The sequence below is a fragment of the Eurosta solidaginis genome, chromosome 5, assembly GCF_040869045.1.
Source record: "Eurosta solidaginis isolate ZX-2024a chromosome 5, ASM4086904v1, whole genome shotgun sequence".
NCBI lineage: Eukaryota > Metazoa > Arthropoda > Insecta > Diptera > Tephritidae > Eurosta > Eurosta solidaginis.
Window position 1 is genome coordinate 91,802,327 of NC_090323.1, and position 21,529 is coordinate 91,823,855.

Consider the following 21,529-nt stretch of genomic DNA (forward strand, 5'->3'; position numbering starts at 1 on the left):
TCGATCTGCATGTGCTTATATGAAGCGGTTGAAAATGTCTAGATGGTCGAAAGGGAACATTAAATAAAATTTCACCGAGCAGAAGAGGGCTATTTACCATCCATCTAATAAGTTTTACTACAAATAACACACCTACCATCTCCCTACGACTCCGTAACGTAGGGAGTTGAAGAAGTTTTAAACGGCTGGAGTAGGGAGGAAGAATCTTTGAGGGTCCCATCGTAAGTCCCTTAGCGCAAAAATCAGGAATTGCTTTTGAACCGACTCCAATTTGTTGCAGTGCGTCTGGTAACGAGGGTTCCGGATTATCGAAGAGTATTCTAATATTGGCCGCACCAAAGATATAAAGAGAGTTTTAGTAATATATGGATCATCCAATTCTTTAGACCATCTTTTGACGAACGCCAAAGTCCCTTTGGCTCTGTTCACGCAACCTTCTATGTGCAATTTAAAGTCGAGTTTAGGGTCCATCGTAACCCCAAGGTCTACAAAACTAATGACTTGGTTAATCGTGTAATCATCAACCACATACTCGTAGGATTGGTATGATTTCCTTGTAAAGCACATGAACTTGCACTTCGGCAGGTTCAGTGACATTACATTTACACTACACTATACAACTAGGCTATTCAGATCTGATTGTAGATTTGATCTATCCACAGCTGAGCGGATAGGCATAAGAAGTTTGACATCATCAGCGTACATTAGCGGCTTGCAGTACTTCAAAACATTTGGAAGGTCATTAATGAACAGCAGAAACAGCACTGGACCAAGGTGGCTGCCTCGAGGAACACCAGAAGTAACATTTATAGCTACTGAGCTACAGTTATTAAATATAACTGTTTGTTTTCTATCCATCAAGTATGAAGATATCCAAGATAGAAACAAAGGTGGGAAGTCAAAACGATCGAGTTTGAACAGAAGAAGTGAATGGGAAACTTTATCAAAAATAAAATCAGTATAAATTACATCAATCTCGCTACTAACCTTAAATCCGTTCTACACGTGAGTTGTGAACTCAAGCAAGTTAGTCACGGTAGATTTGCCCGAGCAAAAACCATGTTGAGACAAGTCAATGAGTGAGGATACCCTATGAGGTAATTGCTTTATGACGATCGATTCAAAGAGTTTGGGTATAGCACTAAGCTTTGCTATTCCTCGGTAATTTGAAAAACATAATCTATTCTCATTTTTGTAAAGTGGTATTATAAAAGACTCTTTCCACTTTCTAGGAAATATCCCTTGCTTCAGGGATGCGTTAAAAAGACATGTAAGAGGTTTATACAGGAATTCAGCGCACGTTTTTAGCACAAGAGTTGGAAATTCATCAGGTCCGCTAGAATAGGAAATTCTTAGGCCTTCCAATTTGAATCTCTTAAAAGAACGCGTTTTTCGATTTTTAAGATATTTAAGTTCTTTAGAGCTCCAAGCAGAAGTTGGAGTTGCTGAAGAGGTGTTAGATATAGGTACGCATTTCTGAAATATCTGGAAGATTTTATGATGTTATTAGCATGCGCTTATACATATATGCATAATAGTGTACATTAAAACCAGTTCAGTGCTAGGCCCCTGACAAAGTTCTGGAAGATTTCATGATGTTATCATAAAATATATATGTGCATGTGAAGTGCCAGGCCCCTGACAAATAGCGGACAGCCTGGGCGACACTTGGACTTTATATAAAAAATTAATTAAAATTTCATAACTGCCCATCAAATTAAAATGACATCAAACTTTTTCCCCGTGTTACAGGATGATGATGAAGGCAACACATATATTATATACGAACAAAAAATTCCAAATTCTATTGATAAGACAAATTTGAACGATCCTTTGGAAGATAAGAGCTCAGGTTTTGAAAACGAAAAGGCAGTTGTCCTTGAACCAGCTTAGAATTTACTGACAGTGTAATATCACATCGTTTACAGTATATCATACGAAGTTCCTGTTTTATATTTTCGCATATACCCGGACCGGTGAATGGATATTAAATCTTATCAGAGAATTCATCGTAGACAAGTTACGAACATGAAAAATAACATCTACCGACATGGGTGTCAGAACGGAGCACAGCGTGTAGTTCATCCTCAAATCAACGCATTGGTTAAGTAGAATACTTTTTCGGTTGCCAATTCAAATTCTATGAGTTTGATTGAACAACGGTCAAACTCAGGAATTGTTTTAAAAAAAACCCTATCTTAGAATTCGGAATATTTTTCATAAAAACCCTAACTTAGCTCGAAATATGGTAAAATTAACGTAAGATAGCGAGTTTTTGAATAATATTCTGAATGAGGGCGTTCTTAAAAAACTCTTATGTATGCTTTCCTCACACTTTTGCGTTCTCGAAAGTGCAGAAAAGTTAAGGTAATATTTCTTACAGCTGCTGAAATAGCTGTTGTTGTTGCTGTTTTAGCAGTGCTTCGCCCCATCCAATAGGCGCGACCGAACACAAAGTGTTACCCCCAGCGGTTTAGGGGGGTTAGAATATACCCGCGGTAGGTATACCAAATATATTAAAGGGTTTGTGTAGCGCAACCCTTTCAGGTTACCAGCGCAATATATAGTTTCTCCAAACCCAATTGTCTACCTCACCTATCGGTGGAGAATCCTGTTTAATTAACAGCCGAGGCTCTGGCGACCCCGAACTCCTCATGAATCTAGGGGGTGGGAGGGCGTTATGGCCTAGAAGGTCGCATGTGGTCATAACAAATCGTTTCGGAGATGGTCGGGCTTGGTACCGGAACGTACCGGATCTGCATCCGGCGAAGGACCATCAACAGCGATAACACTCCCCAAGACCTTCGGGGAGTGTCCTTATCGCTACAACAACAACAACATCACAAATTGTCATCAATATCCTCTAACGGGAGTCCAAGGAAACTTGCAGTTTCAACATGGGCGGAGCATAGTGAGAGGGGTGTTAGAGGCGTTGGTTCCACATTACAATTGAAGAGATGGTTGGTGTCTTGTGGGAAGACATTGCAAGCAGGGCATACATTTTGTATGTCGGGGTTGATACTGGATTGGTAAGAGTTTAACATGTTACAGTATCCAGATCGAAGTTGAGCTAAAGTGACGCGCGTCTCCATAGGGAGATTGCTCTCCTCTTCTGCGAGTTCAGGGTATTTAACTCTAAGAACGGGGTTCGCCGAACGGTTCCTGGCATAGTGGTCCGACGCCTTTTTTTGGATATCATTGAAGACCTGCTTATGGTTTCTTGCTTCATACGGCTGTGTTCTCAGGTGCCGTATTTCCCATAATGCTTACGGAGGTGACCCCTTAAGCCCCTGGTATGTGTGGCCTCATCAATCAGGTTTCTGGGTATTCCACAGAAACTGTTCGTTCAGCATTTCATTTCTGTCCTTAATGGGGAGTACTCTCACCTCATTGTGTAGGTGGTGTTCTGGGGACATAAGAAGACAGCCCGTAGTGGTTATGGGGGCAGTGTTTTAGCCTTTAGGCTTGGAGACCATATCGGGGACGCGTAGCATGCAATCGGACGGCCAATTGATTTGTAAGTAGTAAGAAGAAACTGGTGAGATCAGGGAGATAGCTGTTTATTTTGTTACAAAGCTCATCGATGTGTGGGCATGGGCCTGTTGCCATTATCGTTCCGTCATCGGCGTAGGGAACGATAGTGACTCCTACTGGTTGTGAAGGTAGCTATGATATGTAGAAGTTAAACAGATGATAGGTCATAGGATAGGACACCACCCTGTGGCACCCCTTGCTTAATTCTTCTTAGTTTGGATGTTACGTTCCTGAATTGATCCGATGCTTGTAGACCAGACAGATAATTTGCGGTCCACATTTTGAGACTTCGAGGAAGGGGAAACCCTTCCAGGTCTTGCAGTAACGTGCCGTGGTTGGCCGTATAAAAAGCTTTTGAGTACTGCCCTATGGTGGGGTTTTGATTTAATCCACAATTTATCTGTGTGGTAATGGAATTTAGCGCGGTGGTAGTGCTGTGTAATTTTCAGAAGCCATGCTGATGATTGGCTAGGTGTAAATTTGCATTAAAATAGGAAAGCAGAATGGCTTCAAGTGTCTTGGCTACTGGCCTTTAATAGCGGAACCACCCTGGCCATTTTCCATTTTTCGGTGGATGACACTTTAGCACTTCTTTAACCCGAGCTCTAAAAAAGGGAAGATTTAGACTTAGACAATTTTGTTGAATTGATTTCTAATTTTGACTTATTGTTCTTTTTTCTTCTTAGCAATCAAATACTTCAACCTGCTCTCATCACAGTATGCAAAAATAGCTTCAGTAAGCAAAACTTTAGAAAAGGTAAATAAAGCCTGTCTGAAAGTTATATTAAATCTATAACTAATTTTGACTATTTTTTCAGTCGCAAACATATCGTTCGGAGCATCATAAAGGACATCATCAGAACCACTTCTGCTGACAACGAAGAAAATATTTTTTTTTGCATATTGGTTTAAGTTATATAGCTACAAATAATGTTAAGAAAATTTTAAAGTTGTAACGAAAGTGAATATTTTTCACTCACTGTAAATTTTATAAAGCTGCAACGAAAGTGAATATTTTTCACTCAGTGTAAACGAGTAATGAATGCTAGTATATATCAAATGAAAGCTAATTTCATTACTTTTCTTTCGGTACTACTATCGTTTAAATCTATATCCGATTTTAAAAAGTTTTTGGAAAATAAGTGATACATGGGAAGATAGGGAAAACTTGGTAAACTTTTTTTAAGTTGTAAGAAGAGTGTATGTTTTTCACTCCTTGGAAACGAGTTTCAAGTTTAATCGTATACTAAAAGAAAGATAATTATATTATTGTACTTTTGATAGTACTGTCGATCGAATCAAAAGGCTTTTTCCAACATTTTGTATATTTAAAAAAAAAAACATCTCTGTAGCAAGAAAATTTTTTGCAACGCTATACAAGTATTTTTCATTCATTGTGGCTTTTTGTTAAAAATAACTGACTAGCTCTCTTAAATATTAAAGTTTATTAAATAATAGAATTAAAATGATACTTATCACAATAATCCCTAGTTTTAATTGATTTGAAAAACTTAGCTTATTGATTGATTGGTTTTTAATGGAATTGCACTTTTAGAAGCTCGACCTAATCAGCTTTGATATTTTATCAATTATCGACTTAATTACTTTGATAAATAAACCATTGTAATTTTAATGTTAAAAATCCGAATATTACGCTGTTATTCAAAATTATTTTATTTCTATGTTATTTGCATTTCTTTTTTAATTTATATAAAAAATATTATAGTTTAGTAAATACTTAAAAAAAAAAATTTCGGTTACAAATAATTATTATTTATGCTATTTAATAACTTTAAGACCGTTTTATCTTAAAATTTATGTGCGATAAATACAAATTTAACAGATGTATCCTTAACATTTTATGATAAAACGGCCTTTAGAACAATTGTATATGAATTTTTATATTATTAAATAAAGGTTTTCTTTAAAAATTAAAAAAAAAGTTTGGAGATTTTTTGGTTACTTTGGAGTTTTCTTAGGTATTTTTTGGGATATTTTGGTAAATATTTTGCATATTTTTTAGACATAAATTTTTCCGATATCGCATCCCTACAAAAATACAACCCTGTGTTATGGGAAATTTTCATTATGCATTTTTCTTTATGGCACTTTGGAATAAGTGTGAGAAGAATGCGAGATCACACGACTCGTTCAACGGGAAAGTGGATAAAATCCGCACACTGCCTATACAAAATTATCCATTTTTTCGCCACTTTTTTACGTGTGCATTATCCAGTTTTTTACGCAGTTTTGGTTGGCAGGGTAGTTTCAAATATACGGCGACCACAAGCATATTATCACGCATATATTACTATCTTCTACCTTTTTCGTTTATTAATATGGAACTTAATTTGTTTTAATTTAAATTTCGAACATTGATTCATAATCAATACAATCGAAAAAACTGTTTTTCAAATTTATAAATTTCTTCAAACTTTTTGAAGCGTTAATTATAAAAACATAAAACGTTCAAGATCCATTATACGGCAATTTTATTGCCTCGCTAATATCAAAAATTTATCAAATCGTTTTGCCAAGATTTTGCGATAATTATTCCAACTTTGTAATCAATTTTAAAAAAATGTTCAATAACTTTAAATATCTAACCCAACTATATGGTTACAGTCATATCATAGTAATGGTGAAAATTTCTTTTTATCGGTGAAAACTTACTTTTTCTCTTTTTCGAATTATTTCTTCTGAAATTAAACATCTTATATGTTATAAATATTTATTTTTCTCAACGAATACAGTGCTTTATATATAGTTTCAAAATCAATTTTGAAAACCATTCGACGAATATAGTGCTCTAGATATATCTTCCAAATCCCTTTGTAAAGACCATTCAAATAATACAATGCTTATAAATATTTCAAAATTTTCTGTTCAATTGAAAGGAGTTAAAATTTCATTTATTGTATGAATACAGTGCCATTCAAATATTTCAACAGTTTCTTCGAAGTAGTCAACGAATACAGTGTCTTTCAAATATTTCAACAGCCTTTTGCATTTACGATCCCTTTCAAACTATGCAACAAATACATTCGACTTTCAAATATTGAACGATTTTTTAGGATTATTAAACGAATACAGTGCCATTTAAATATTTCAACATTCCTTTGCATTTACATTTCCTTCAAAGTAAGCAGCCATTACAGTGCCTTTTGAACATATGAATCTTCCTTACCATTTAACAATAACTCATCGATTTTGAATATTTGAAATCTTTGTTTGTGACCAAACCTGCAGTCCCTCCATGGTTCGATAGCGTTCAGCTTTGCCGCGTTGCAGGAGGCACAGTATTTTCCATATAGATCAGTGGGGAGAAGGAATAATATGGTTTAAAGAGCTTTGGTGGGAGTGGAGGGAAGGGCACCGCTAGTAAGCATTGCCGCCATCCTCTGCACTCTTGTTAGATTCGACATCGAGTGCCGTCCACCATACGGTGACGGCATAGAAAATTCCGGTATAATCCGTTCGCGAGTAAAAAGCACCATCTCATTTTTTCACAGCTGATGCTGAGTCCGCATTCCCGAGACCAAGTATTTGTTAGATTAAGAGCATTTTGCAAGAGCTCTCCAAGCACCGGAACGTGTTCGCCGGTAACTGTCAAGGCTATGTCATCGGCAAATACAATGACTTGGCATCCGGTGGGCTGTAGTATAGATAACAGAGCGTTCACCGTCAGGTTCCATAGTAGAGGAGGAAGAACGCCCCCCTGGGGGTTCCTCTGTTGGTATACCTTATTAACGTTGAGTTGGCCAGCTCAGAGATAATGCTTCTCTTGCTTAGAAGGAGCCCGACGAATTCCACAAGAGACTCTTCTACCGCTTGTGAACTTAGAGATTTTGTGACCGCTGCTGGGAGAACGTTGTTGAAGGCTCCTATAGCATGTAGAGCTGTCTCTACGGACTTTCCCTTGAGTAGGTGTGCTGGTTGTTGCAGATTAGTGCTCGATTTTCCGATCGTCTAATTTAGGCGTCCAGCAATCGTTCTAGAACTTTTTGGAGGAAGGAGGTCAGACTAATTGTTCTGAAATCCTTTGGACTGTCGCACGAAATCCTGCCTCCTTTGGGTATGAAGACTACTTTTGCCTTGGTCCATTCCCTGGGGATATAGACCAGGTTGAGGCAAGCCTTGTAGATTTTAGCTAGCAGCGGGCTTATAAGCTCGCTTGCAGCTTGTAATTCAGCATTTAGCCTGGTTAAAGAGTTTTCTGCTGTTTTTCCTCTGCTCGGAGATTTCTTGGGTCCACCAATAGGGTTTACCCCTTCCCCTAATCTCCGGGCAGGCTACTGTGAAAGCAGCGTTACAAGATTTGGTGATAAGATCTACTGCTTCTTCTATTTTTGACGATGAGTCTAGCTCACCGAGAGAAGCAAATGTTGTGTCTAAAGGAGGGGCTTCATCAGTTCTTAGCGGTAAACTTGACCTACTGTGAGGAGCGTTTTTGGGAGAGTAGAGGATAGGATTTTTTTATAAAGGTTCCAGTCCGTACATCTCCTATTCCTGTAAGCCACCCTAGGCGGTGTACGCAAAGGCCGAGTAAAAGTGATACATATACATATGATCAGAGTAGGAGTTTCGTTGGAAACTCTCCAATTTTTTACAAGGTCAGAGAATGGCCCTGAAACTAGAGTAATATCTAGAACCTCCTTCCTATTTAAGGTGATAAAAGTTGGTTTGTCTCCAGAGTTGCATATACTTAGATTGTAGTTAATAATGTGGGCCTCCCGTACCGCTTTGCAGAGCCGGTCCTGCACAGAAATTGTGCGATCGTGTGCAAGATAAGCGGACATCAGCCAGAGTGTTCGATCCTGTAGCTCGAGGCTAATGCAGGTAAATTCCTCCTCGCTAAAAAGAGATAGTAGAATAAATACTAGAGTTTTCTTTATTAGAATGCAAGATCTGATTCTACATGTCACGGGCGGTGTCACCAGCTGGTAGTCCTTAGAAGAGAGCCCACATATCTTGCTGCCAACGACCCAAGGCTCTTGGAATAGAACGAGGTCCTCATATGTTGTGCTGAGGCGTAATATTAAGGCAGCCGAGGCTGCCTTAAAGTGGTGCAGGATTATTTGCAGTACCTGCGCGCTCGTTAAAGGTCGGTTTCAGCATCGACGTCCATCCTCGGCTGATCCGCATCGTCGGATACCTCCACGATAGTATCGTCGAATTCGACATCCGACGGATCGGATTCCAGCAGAAGTTGCTCGTCCATGCTAGTAAAGAACTGGCCCGCCATCTCAGATACCGAGAGTGTGTCGCTCTCGGCATCCGGAGTGCTGCGTGCCAGTTCGATATCGGCCCCATGTCCACTCAAGGTGTTGCACGGGTCCTGTTGTTGTTGTTGTTGTTGTAGCAATGCTCGCCCCACCTAATAGCCGCGACCGATCACAAATTGTCATCAATATCCTCTAACGGGAGTCCAAGGAAACTTGCCGTTTCAACAGGGGTGGACCATAAGGAAAGGGGTGTTAGAGGCGTTGGTTCCACATTACAATTAAAGAGATGGTTGGTGTCATGTGGGGACACATTGCAAGCAGGGCATACATTTTGTATGTCGGGGTTGATTCTGGATAGGTAAGAGTTTAACCTGTTACAGTATCCAGAACGAAGTTGAGCAAGAGTGACACGCGTTTCCATGGGGAGTATGCGTTCCTCTTCTGCGAGTTGTGGATATTTTTCTTCAAGTACTGGATTCACCGGGCAATTCCCGACATAAAGGTCCGACGCCTGTCTATGGAGTTCACCAAGGACCTGCTTGTGTTTTTCCGCTTCATACGGCTGGGTTCTCAGGTGCCGTATTTCCTCAAAATGCTTACGGAGATGACTCCTTAGGCCCCTAGGCGGTGCTGGTTCGTCAATCAGATGTCTGTTGGGATGCCCAGGTTTCTGGGTATTCAACAGAAACTGTTTGGTCAGCATCTCATTTCTCTCCCTGATGGGGAGTATTCTCGCCTCATTATGCAGATGGTGTTCTGGGGACATAATAAGACAGCCCGTGGCGATTCTGAGAGCAGTATTTTGGCAGGCCTGTAGTTTCTTCCAGTGGGTGGTTTTTAGGCTTGGCGACCATATGGGTGACGCGTAGCACGTAATCGGCTGGCTAATTGCTTTGTATGTGGTCAAGAGCGTTTCTTTATCTTTTCCCCAGGTACTGCCAGCAAGGGATTTGAGGATTTTATTACGACTCTGAATTCCTGGAACAATTGCGGTTGCGTGCGCACCAAAATGTAGATCCTGATAAAACGTCACACCCAAGATTTTGGGGTGTAAGACAGTCGGTAGCGTAGTGCCATCGACGTGGATGTTCAATATGGTCGACATTTGGGGCGTCCATGTTGTAAATAAGGTCGCGGAAGATTTAGTCGGTGACAATGCCAGGTTTCGCGAGGCGAAAAAACTGGAGAGATCAGGGAGATAGCCGTTTATTTTATTGCATAGCTCATCGATCTTTGGGCCTGGGCCTGTGGCCATTATTGTGCAGTCATCGGCGTAGGAAACGATTGTGACTCCTTCCGGTGGTGAAGGTAGCTTAGATATGTAGAAATTAAACAAAAGCGGGGATAGGACACCACCCTGTGGCACCCCTTGTTTAATTCTCCTTTGTTTTGATGTTTCGTTTCTGAATTGCACCGATGCCTGCCGACCACCCAGATAATTTGCGGTCCACCTTTTAAGACATGGGGGAAGGGTGCACCCTTCCAGGTCTTGCAGTAACGAGCCATGGTTGATCGTATCAAAAGCTTTTGATAGGTCTAACGCTACGAGTACTGTTCTATGGTGGGGATATTGATTCAAACCGCAATTTATCTGGGTGCTAATGACATTTAGCGCGGAGGTAGTGCTATGGAGTTTTCTGAAGCCATGCTGATGAGGGGCTAGCTGCAAATGTGCTTAGAAATAAGGGAGCAAAATGGCTTCAAGCGTCTTTGCCACTGGCGATAGGAGAGATATCGGACGATATGACTCACCTACGTTAGCTGGTTTCCCAGGCTTTAGTAGCGGGACCACCTTGGCCATTTTCCATTTCTCGGGTATGACAAAGGTGGAAAGAGACAGGTTGAAGACATGCGCTAAATATTTGAAACCCTCTTTCCCTAGGTTTTTAAGCATCGGCATGGCTATGCCGTCTGGGCACACTGCTTTGGATGGTTTAGCGCGACCAATGGCGTCCTCAACCTCTCTAGCGGTGATGGTAATTGGTGACGCGCTGAGTTTGTGTTTATGTGCGTGTCTATTGGCTCTCCGTCTATCTTTGTCGACCGTAGGATGTATTATATATTGTCGGCAGAAAGCGCTCGCGCATTTTTTCGCATCCGACAGCACCTTATCGCCAAAGGCGATGGAAACTTTGTCTTTGTGCTTAGTCGGATTCGATAGGGATTTTACGGTGGACCAAAGTTTACCTACACCGGTAGAGAGGTTACAACCTCTTAGGTGCTCTTCCCATTTCGCCCGCTTGTGTTCGTCCACAAGCAATCTGATGCGGTGGTTTATATCCCTTATTTGGGGGTCGCCTGGATCAAGCTGTCTTATAAGGTCGCGTTCCCTCGCTAAGCTCGCGGCCTCCGCCGGGAAGTGGGGCCGGATTTCGGGAATTCTCCCGCGGGAATGAAATGTGCCGAGGCGGATTCAATGACCTTACGGAAGGCACGCTCCCCTTGGCGGGCATCAGTCGGGATAGGGAGGGCAGCAAAGCTGCTGTCTGTTGCAGATTTATATTCTTCCCACTTTCCTTTTTTGAAGTTTATGAAAGTGCGTTTTTCGGTGACGATGAAGTCGGCGGTACGCTCGAACGAAATAAGTATGGGCAGGTGGTCGGATGCCAATGTTACCATCGGCTGCCAGTTGACGCAGTTTACGAGTTCTGCACTCACGATTGAGATATCTGGCGAGCTATGACAGCTTCCTACCATACGTGTGGGGGCGTCTCCGTTTATTGTGCAGAACGTCGTTTCGTCTATTTGATCCGCCAACATCTCACCCCTACTGTCCGCCCGCAAGTTTGAATGCCATAGGTCGTGATGGGCATTGAAATCGCCTAAGATAATGCGATTGTTGCCAGTGAGTAAGGCCTCGATATTAGGGCGGTATCCACTGGGGCAACAGGTGACAGGAGGGATGTAGATGTTGATGATTTCTAGATTTGCATCGCCTGACCGGACAGATAGGCCTTGACGTTCTAAGACATTGTCACTGCGGTCGATGCCAGGATCAAATATATGATATTGCACAGAGTGGTGTATAATAAACGCGAGCCCGCCTCCATTTCCGCTCTCGCGGTCTTTCCTGTGGACATTATAACCAGAGCAGGTCTGCAATGCAGATCTTGCTGTGAGTTTAGTCTCTTGAATCGCAGCAATGCGGATGTTGTGCCGCTTCATGAAATCGACTATCTCCGTAATCTTCCCGGTTAGTCCATTACAGTTGAACTGCAGAATTCTGAAGTGCATGAGGGGTGACGCCGCCACTCTAGGGGTAAGTGAGGGGTGACTACGCCTAGGTTGTGGAAGGCCAGGACGCAATTGCTGTTGTGGCCTTGGGACTGGGCGCCCTTGGGCAAGCATTGGGGTACCCGGATGATTTGGGTTTGCGACCTGGCAACATGGCGCGATGAAACCCGTCGAGGGGTTGCCGTCGCGGAGACCAGAACATCTAGGAAAGTGGCACCACCCAAGGCAGGAGCTGCATTGAGCGGATGTCGCAAACATATATATTCTGTGCTGGCAGACGGTGCAAACGGAGGCAGGGACTAAGAGTCTGTTTCCCTGACCTGCACGATTGCTGCCAGAAAAGAGGGGGGGGGGGAGAAGATGACGGGGGCAGGGGCTGATGCTCAGCATTGCTACCAGCTCTACTACGAAGGTAGTAGTTATGAGGGGTATCAGCTGTTTGAGTTGTTGGCGCCGTGGGGCGCGAGCAGCAGCGGGTACTTGTTGTGGCTTGCTGAGCAGCGAAGCTGCTAGAAGGTAGTGGGGTACGCTTAGGCGTAGACTACGGGACGCCCTTGGGCGTGAGCAGCAAGGAGCCACAAACGATTTATAAAAGTTACGTGGACGTCGGGTTTTGGGATCAAGCCCAGAACAACCTGTCCGATGCATCCATCCCTTGCACGAGACACACTGAACAGAGTATGACCGTCCTAAAAAGATTCTTTTCTGGCAAATGCAGCAAAACCATTTCTCAGGACCGGGGTCAGGAGACGGACCCGGATTGGGTTCGATACCTTCCCGGAGTAAGAGAATATGTAGCAGTCCTGCTGCAAGGAGCTGCTGGGAGGATGACAATTTGTGGGAGGGACGAAACAAATTAAATGGGGTCACACTGAAATGACAGTCCTTGGTCGGGAGAAATCCCGAGTCGCTCCGGTACATAGAACCGACTGCCTTGGGAAGCGTTGCACGGGTCCTCGAGATTGGTTGTGGCGGTTGCGGGTTCGCGAAGGGATAGTACACAAGTAGAAGCACCGGGCGATGGTGAGCCTGAGTCGATCTGCTGCCCCTGGCCCTGAGGTGAAAGGAACCGCCACCGCGCCGGAAAATCTAGTGATTGGGAACACCGCCTCGAGCGAGTAGAAGCCGTAGCTTAAAACTCCACCACATTCGTCAAACCAAGGGAGAGAAGCCTCGTTTATGATGAAACCAATATAACGCTGCTTCTCCCTTGTCTCGCCGATCCGAACTGTCCTCCAATCACTCGAACGTAGCCCCTTATTTGATTCCGCGATGGTATCCAAAATCTCGCCAGGATCCGCTATGACGTCTTGGACCCAGGTCCAAGCTCTCCGTCTGTTCGGAACTTCTTACAAACCGACTGCATCCAAGCTGGCCCCAGGCCACAGCTGTCCTAGCGAAGCTATGGCGAGTTTGTAGAGCTTGCACGAGCGCTCGTCGGCGCAGGAAACGAGCTTGACCCTACCCTGGTACCAGCCGGCATCACGGATAGTGGGAGCCGGCCCCGGATACTTGGTTATGATGTCCTAAAAGATTCTAAGAAGGCCGTTAAGGACATCGTTCCAGTTATACGTGGTCATGTTCCCATCCGGGTGACCGCGGTTCAGAACAGCCACCGTAATGTTGGCCTTAGCCACCTCGCTGAAGGTTTTGGTCAGGGCAGGGGGAGTAGAGGCCGAAGGCCTGTGCCTTTTGGGAACGCTCGAGGCATTTACCATAGACCTTTGTCTCTTAAACTGCGTAAGGCTATCAATTAAATCCTTTGGATTGAACTGAGGTTGGTGAACTACAACATTTGGCAACACTCGTTCCTTACCAATTTCTTCATACATCGATTAAGCCGATTCATCATCACTATCATCATTCGCAGAATTACCAAAATGTTGGAACAATCTTTCTTGAAGTTCGTTTTTATGACCCTTGGTCAACAAATTCTCCTCTCTTAATTTCTCTTTTAACTGTTCAACTGTCATACATTCTATCTGTGCCTTATCCATTCTCAAAATTTTAAAAACTTCACAACACCAATCTTGAAATCTATGCTTTATATATAAACAAAAAAAAAAAATATCACAAAATAACGTTCGTGTTTTTTTTATTTTAGTGTTCAAGCTCAGCAGCTTAGTTTCATCTCTGCTTAGCCAATAATGCGGACTTAAACAAATACCTTACTTAATTTTTTGTACCTCTCACCCGATGATGCAGGTTTCGATAACCTTGATTAAATTCTTCACTTCAATATTGCCATTATAAACTCCCTTACTTTCTCTTTATTCGCCCAATGATTCGTTCCTCTATGATTTCATTGCTTTCTGTCCTTTTTCTGTCTTCACCCAACCAATGATTCGTTCCTCTATGATTTCATTGATTTCTGACTTTTTTCTGCCTTTAACCGACGATTCAGGCTTTTACAACTTCTTTCTTCTTTAATTATATTTCTTCATATAAGTATTAACTAATGTTCTTTCTAATTAGTTGTTTTAGATTAATATTATCCACATAAATAGTTCATTTTAATGACTGTTTCACGACTGACTCTACGGTTGAGCCCCCAATTTGTAGATTAAACGTTGTTTTATTTAAAATAAGATATAATTTATTAAATTAAATTAGTAGGTTATATATATTATTGGGTATTCCATCCCATTTCGACCAATTTTCAACCCGACCCCTTTAGAATTGGCTGAAAGTTTTTCTTCTTTTTCTAGCTTACGAAAGACGTTTTTTAGAAGTTTTTCAAATTTTTTCATCCAACTCAAAAAAAGTTATGAATTTTTAAAAAAACACCGTTTTTGTTTTCAAAATGCTATAACTTTTTCAAAAATTGACCGTTTGGAATCTTTTTTTTTTTTAATTTGTTTTTAAATGTACTTTTCGGAAAAAATTCAAAAAAATTTTTTGTTTTTTTTTTTGTAATTTTTCAGAGATTTTTCGAATTTCGCCCTTTTTTTTTCTCATAAAAAACTTCAATCAATTCTGCAATCATCCCCACTAATCCCGGAGTGGGCCGAGCATTTTTTTTTTTGATTTAATTGAAAAAAAAACTTTAATTTTTTTTTGTACTTTTTCCGAAAAGTACATTTAAAAACATATTAAAAAAAAAGATCCCAAACTGTCAGTTTTTGAAAAAGTTATAACATTTTGAAAAAAAACACCATTTTTTTCAAAATATTTAAAACTTATTTTGAGTTGGAAAACGGCGTTTTTTTTTTCAAAATGCTATAACTTTTTCAAAAATTAACCATTTGGGATCATTTTTGTTTTTTTTTTAAATATGTTTTTAATGTACTTTTCGGAAAAAATACAAAAAAATTTTAAAGTTTTGTTTCCAATTAAATACAACAGTAGTTTTAAAGTAAAGTAAAGAGTATGAATAAATCTGCAGCCCTTCAGAACCATTCCTACATGTATGTGCAAATTTTGCTTGACTTTGAGGGAGCAACTATATCAATGATATCATCAAAATATAATTTAAATTTATTATTATATAATTTAAAATTTGTCTTTTTCCACACATAATAATGTCAGATCACTTAGACGACCCTGCCCCATCGTTGATCGTAAATATGTCAAAATCTGTTTTAATTTGCTGAATGAACGTTCGCAGCTAGCAATTAATACTGAGATAGACAAGAGTGTTTGAAGTGCCACTCGCATGTTTGGAAAAACATCTTCTCCATACGAGATTATAAAAGTAAGTCTAACGGAGTTTTAGGTTCAATTTATTTTCTACAACGAAGTAATATTTTGCAGTCACATATGTCGATAGAAAGTTCTGTTCCATCGAAATTTGTATTATAAAATTCACCCAAGTTCTTACAATTTCTTTCTAAGTCGTTATTATCCTTGTTTAAAAAATTTCCAACGCCCAAGAGAAATCCAAATCTAAAATTAAGGTTATTTAAATCTTCTACGTATTTCTTGTTGGAGACGATCGAGAACACTTTTCATAACGCGAGAAATTTCACATTCTGCGGAAAGACTCTAGCCGATTCTCCAGGCGTTTTGCGGCGCCTTCTTACACGTTTTACTATATCAATATCCCATTTTTCACAAAGAGACTTCGCTTTTTCTATTGCTTCTTCACAGAGAGTGTCTCGAATTTCGTATAGTTAAGTCGCTAAGGATTTAAAATCATGATACGCTTATCTAAAATTCATCCACGGATCTTGTAATCTGAGCTGCACACGATCAATCCTACTTAAGATACCATACCAGAAATGAACTAATGTTATGAAACTAAAATTTAGTATATTTTGCAACAGAACTGTAGCTTCGATTCTGGTGTCACTTGTGGTGTTAGTGTCCTCCGCTAATTGTTGTAAGCATTCTACTATATTCTCTAGCCCATCGACGATAGCGCGAACCGCGTGTATTCTGGCGCTCCATCGTGCTTCAGATTCATCTTTGACAGTTTTTGTTGAAGCAATTTTTAATTATTCCCATCGTAAAGTTGAACGTGAGAAAAAAATAGATATGCTTTCATTAATCTACAACCTGTCGCAAGTGTTCCGGATATATGCATGCATTTTTAGTACATATAGAAAAATTTTTCCAGAAATCATTATAACTTAAATCAGTTATAATAAAAATACAAATTATCCAGGAAGTTATGCTTTGCGGACCATTTGGCGCCCTGTGAGTAGCGCCCGGAGCAAGGGCTGGGCTTGGGACCCGCCACGTCAAACCATACTCCAATGAAAAGCAACAACAAGCCTCGGATAAAGAGAATACTCTCTATTGATGACGAGCATGCCAAACCTTTGAAGGACAATGAATTGAGGGCATGGACCCGGAACGTCCGTTGCCTGAATGGGATTGGTGCAGATGCCCGGCTGGTTGATGTCCTCGTCAAAGCAAAATCTGGCATCACCGCCATCCAAGAAATGCGTTGGACGAAGCAAGAAAGAAAGAAGATTAAAAATTGTGACATCTATTGGAGTGGCCATGCAAATATGCGCAGTTTCGGCGTCGAATTCGTGCTGGGAGAGAGACTTTGTCGCCAAGTATTGGCGTTCACGCCTGTGGACGCGCGTCTCGCCGCTATCCGAATAAAAGCAAGAATTTTTAATATATCATTCATCTGCGCCCATGCGCCGACAGAGGAGAAAGGCGATGAGGGGAGAGAACGCTTTTTATGAACAATTAGAACGCATATACGAGCGCTGCCCCCGCCATGATATAAAAGTCGTGTTTGGCGACTTTAACGTCAGGGTGGGCAAAGAAAATGTTTTTGGCCCTACATTCGGAAAGTTCAGCCTACACAATGAAACTTCTCCTAATGGACTGAGGCTGATTGACTTTGCCGGTGCTCGAAACATGGTCATATCCAGCAAGAGGTTCATGCATAAAAAGATACATCAAGCTACATGGCTGTGCCCCGATCAGATCGATCACGTTGTGATAGACGCACGGCATGCGTCCAGTGTTTTAGATGTGCGCACGATCCGAGGACCTAACATCGATTCGGGCCATTATCTCGCCGCAACCAAAATACGCACCCACCTCAGCGCGGCTAAAACCAAGGAACAGAAAACACAAGGAAAGCTAGACGTCGAAAGGCTGCAATCGCAACAGACTGCCAATGATTTCGCAACTCGGCTCTCACACCTGCTCTCTGAGAGCACAACTCAGCCTGAAGGAATACAGGAGCAGTGGGAGCATATCTACAAAGCATTTCGTACTGCCGCCGAGGAAAAAATTGGTTACCGGCGGCTACGGAGAAACAAATCGTACGATGAAGAATGCCGCGTTGCAACCGAAAGAAAAGACGCTGCCTACATGGCTACGTTAAAAGCGAGCGCAACAAGAGGAGTGTGTGAACGCTACCGCGAATTAAAAAGGGAAGCGATACGCCTTTTCAGGAAGAAAAAAGCAGAGGCAGAAAGACGTGAGTGCGAGGAGCTTGAGCTGCTAGCCACCAGGAATAACGCCCGAAAATTTTACCAAAAAATTCGGCGACAGACGGAAGGTTTTTAGACCGGGGCAAACTCATGGCTACCAGTGTGCCAAATATAAAATAAACACTAAAAAAATTCCTCATAAGATAAAAATTGGAGGGATTTTTTGCAAGAGGCACAAATTATTTCCTTAATTTGTTATATGAATTTTTATAATTATGAAGAATATGTCCATGCATATAAGATAGGGGTTTATTTTGTTGTTAGAAAATTTTTATTGTTTTTAATTTGAGGGGTTTAAGGGGTGATGCAGTGGTGTATCCCCCGTGGATACAGTGGTGTATCCCCCGTGGATACTGACTGTACAGTTTTGCTTGAGCAAATACCCTTTTCACGCCATGCCAGTTAGGTCTAAATACCATAATTTTGCCCCCATTACTAGAACTGTTAATGAGCTTAATAATATCTACATGAAGCCAGATCTTGACTTTAACAATATCAAGAACTTTGTTCGCCTCTAGGATTACTTCCTTTTATCATTTCATCATTTCATCATTTATTGCAAAAATAGTATTAGTACAATAAGATCTAGGATCTTTTATAGTACAACAAAAAGATAAATCGCAATGTAAAAAAGAACAAAAGTCATATGTATAGCAAATTTCGTATATTTAATCATTAATTAATTTCTTTATTAACATAATACATATCTAGTTTCTAAGATTTAAATTCTTTACCTACATACATACCTTTATGTTTCTAGTCTGTAAGATTTTGTTATCATAGACTGAATAATGAATAAAGAATAAGCGGGTGAAATGGGAAATACATCTCAAGCACTGCAACCTCTCTGCCGATGATGGCAAGGTAATAGTGCTGGGTAATGACACAATTTTTCAGGGACGGAAAATAATAATTTTTTTTTTTCGGAGTCGAAAAAGTCCTGGCCAAAAATTGTCCTAGGTGAAAATGTTTGAGTTCGCAATATCATGTCGAATCATGCATCCTTTTTATTTTTCGAACTTTTTCCATAAAATTCTACATATAAAAGTAAAATCTGTATTTATATTTTTTAAGTCCGATAGAACTAGTTAAACTCGGACTTTTAAAAATAAAAGTCCCGAAATAAAAGTTAAATGAAGACTTTTATTTTTTAAGGCCGAAATAAGAGTCTGCATATAATATCATCGAGCCAGTTACGTTGGATAATAGCCGACGGGTGGATTGGCTTCCCCTGGGCCGCCGATGTTGGGCATTATTCGCGTTAGGGATCCAATAACTCTAGAAACTTTCTCCCCCCACCGCCCTGAAGTGCTCCTTAAAAGTTAGTTTTGAATCAATGTTTACTCCTAGACATTTCAAGAAAGGCTTTGAATTTATTCGATAATCTCCTACGGTTAGGACTATTACACTTTTGAAGACGAGGTGAATAATATGGTTTTAGTATGATGCTTGTAAATACATAACTAATGGCGTTTTCTTTCTTGGAAAATTTTAACTTTCATATTGCACAGTCCGCTTTGAGCTCACCAAAACCACTTCTGTTTTATTGCTAGCCATCTCCAGCCCCATAGTCGTCAGCCATTCCTTCATTCTTCCCATGGCCTCATTACATAATGCTTGGAGCAGATCAAGTTTCTTGACCACTGCTACTACGACAATATCATCTGCAAAGCCGACAATTTCTGTACCTCCTGGAAGGTCGATTTGTAGCACACCGTCATACATCGCATTCTATAGCGTTGGACCTAGAACATATCCCTGAGGGACACCGCCCGTGATGTGCTTTCTTGGTCCCTTATCCGTATCAAAAGGGAGTACTCTGTCGCTTAAATAGCTAGTAGCTTAAATACCACCATTCTTTGACGTTTCCATGCGCGGGGAAGACGCCTTCTTGATACAGGCGCTGGTGAGATCCGTTAGTACCGATGTTCTGGATTTATCGCTGATTTAAGGGCTATATTTGGCACTCCATCCCAACTCTTTGTGTTGCATCCAGTGCCTTCTGCTCTGTTATTTCTGGAATTTCCATACATCTTGTGTAGGAAAGAGAATTTAAGATTTTTCTCATTAGTTTCGGGCATGTAGGCTGCTCTTAATTTTCGCATTACCGTTCTGTAGGCCAATCCCAAAGTATCAAGATCGGCACTATCCATCAGTTCCTTGAAGCACGCTCTCTTGCTCTTTTTCATATCATTTTTATGCCCCGTTCTTTGGTCTATGAATGTAGCTCATATCGTGGCGACGAGCATGCCCTCTGCGGCTTTCGTCGTGCCTTGTGGCATTTTCTACACTCCTCCGCTATTTCCTCGTTCCACCAATATACCGGAGTTCGATTTACTTTTGCGCGACTTCTGGGCATGGCAGAATCACACGCCAACTTAATGACTTGAATATTTGACCCGACAAATATTCCGCATGTGTCCTTCGTATTATGGCATCATTCCATACAACATCGAAAGCTTCTGGTTCAAAAAGGTGTTGCTTCCATCTTCTTCTTTGCAGTTGGTTGGAAGTTGTCCTTGGTGAAGTTTCCAATAGCTCTAGGCTAATAGCTTTGTGGTCGCTGTGTGTGTTACTGATTTACCATTTTACTCGTCTAGCTATTTCGCTACTAGTAAACGTGAGATCTATAACGGAGCGTCTATTGCCAGTGTCGAATGTATATTTTCCTGGCTCATTTAGAACTTCTAGCCTCAGGGGTGTAAGTCTTTCGAGAAGAACTCTTCTAATAGTAATCCATTAGCAATAGAGTTTTTTCGGAAAACAATTGAAATAATCATTGGCATCTAAAATAGGCGTTTATTTGATGGATTGATGCTTACTAATCCTAATTCAAATTTACCAGGTTTGGATATACGATCCGTGACCGAAATGGTGAATCGGATTAAGAAAATGCGTGCAAAATAGCTTTGAATGTATGGCGTAATGTATTATCATTTTTACGAATGGTTTGACAGATTTATATTTACCGTTTGAGTACAATTTGTTTCGGTACGTGATCGTGTAACACGGTACGGGCCCAGCTTTTGCTAAAAACGCTACATTTTTTGGGGTTTCTTTTCAATGCTTGTATTTATCAGTACGTCTTCTACACATTCAGGTGGGATTTGGTCCTATATTTTCTAACATTTTGCCGTAGTAAACGAATAAAGATTAGTAATTCAATTTAAAAACTTTAATAAATAATTTTTTTTTTTACAAATATTTATATTTAATATTTAGTTACTATTCCAATCCTATCACTAAACAAGTTTTGAAAATTAAATTGTTATAATGATTTCTTACAGATAAACTCAAAAAATTATGAAGAGGATGAACTATTGTCTACCATTCGCAAACGCCGGAATTACACTTTTGAAGACGAGGTGAATAATATGGTTTTAGTATGATGTTTGTAAATACATAAATAATGGCGTTTTCTTTCTTGGAAAATATTTAACTTTCATATTGCACTCTTAAATTCTAACTTTGAAACTATTTCACAAAGCGCTATGCAAAATGGCTCTCTTTGTAGGTAATGAGACCCCTTTTCTTATTTAATGGAAAATATTTTGTGAAAGGGACCCACAAACTAAGGAAAGAGAGGAGGAAAAACAACAGGGTGACATTATTTTCAAAAAAGAACGCCATAAG

The 21,529-nt window shown here is 40.6% G+C and overlaps 1 protein-coding gene across 5 annotated transcripts in view; it reads left to right on the top strand.

Moving 5' to 3' along the window:
* The window catches only part of Adi1 (acireductone dioxygenase 1), a 322,358-nt gene that overhangs the window by 39,209 nt on the left and 261,620 nt on the right, over positions 1 to 21,529 (top strand). For 4 of the 5 annotated variants that reach the window (XM_067757440.1, XM_067757442.1, XM_067757441.1 and 1 more), the window contains exon 2: positions 21,184 to 21,261. The exons of the other annotated variant lie outside the window; for it this stretch is intronic. In XM_067757440.1, the coding sequence (XP_067613541.1) occupies positions 21,184 to 21,261 (78 nt within the window). The remainder of the gene's footprint in view (positions 1 to 21,183; positions 21,262 to 21,529) is intronic. 5 annotated transcript variants of the gene reach the window in all.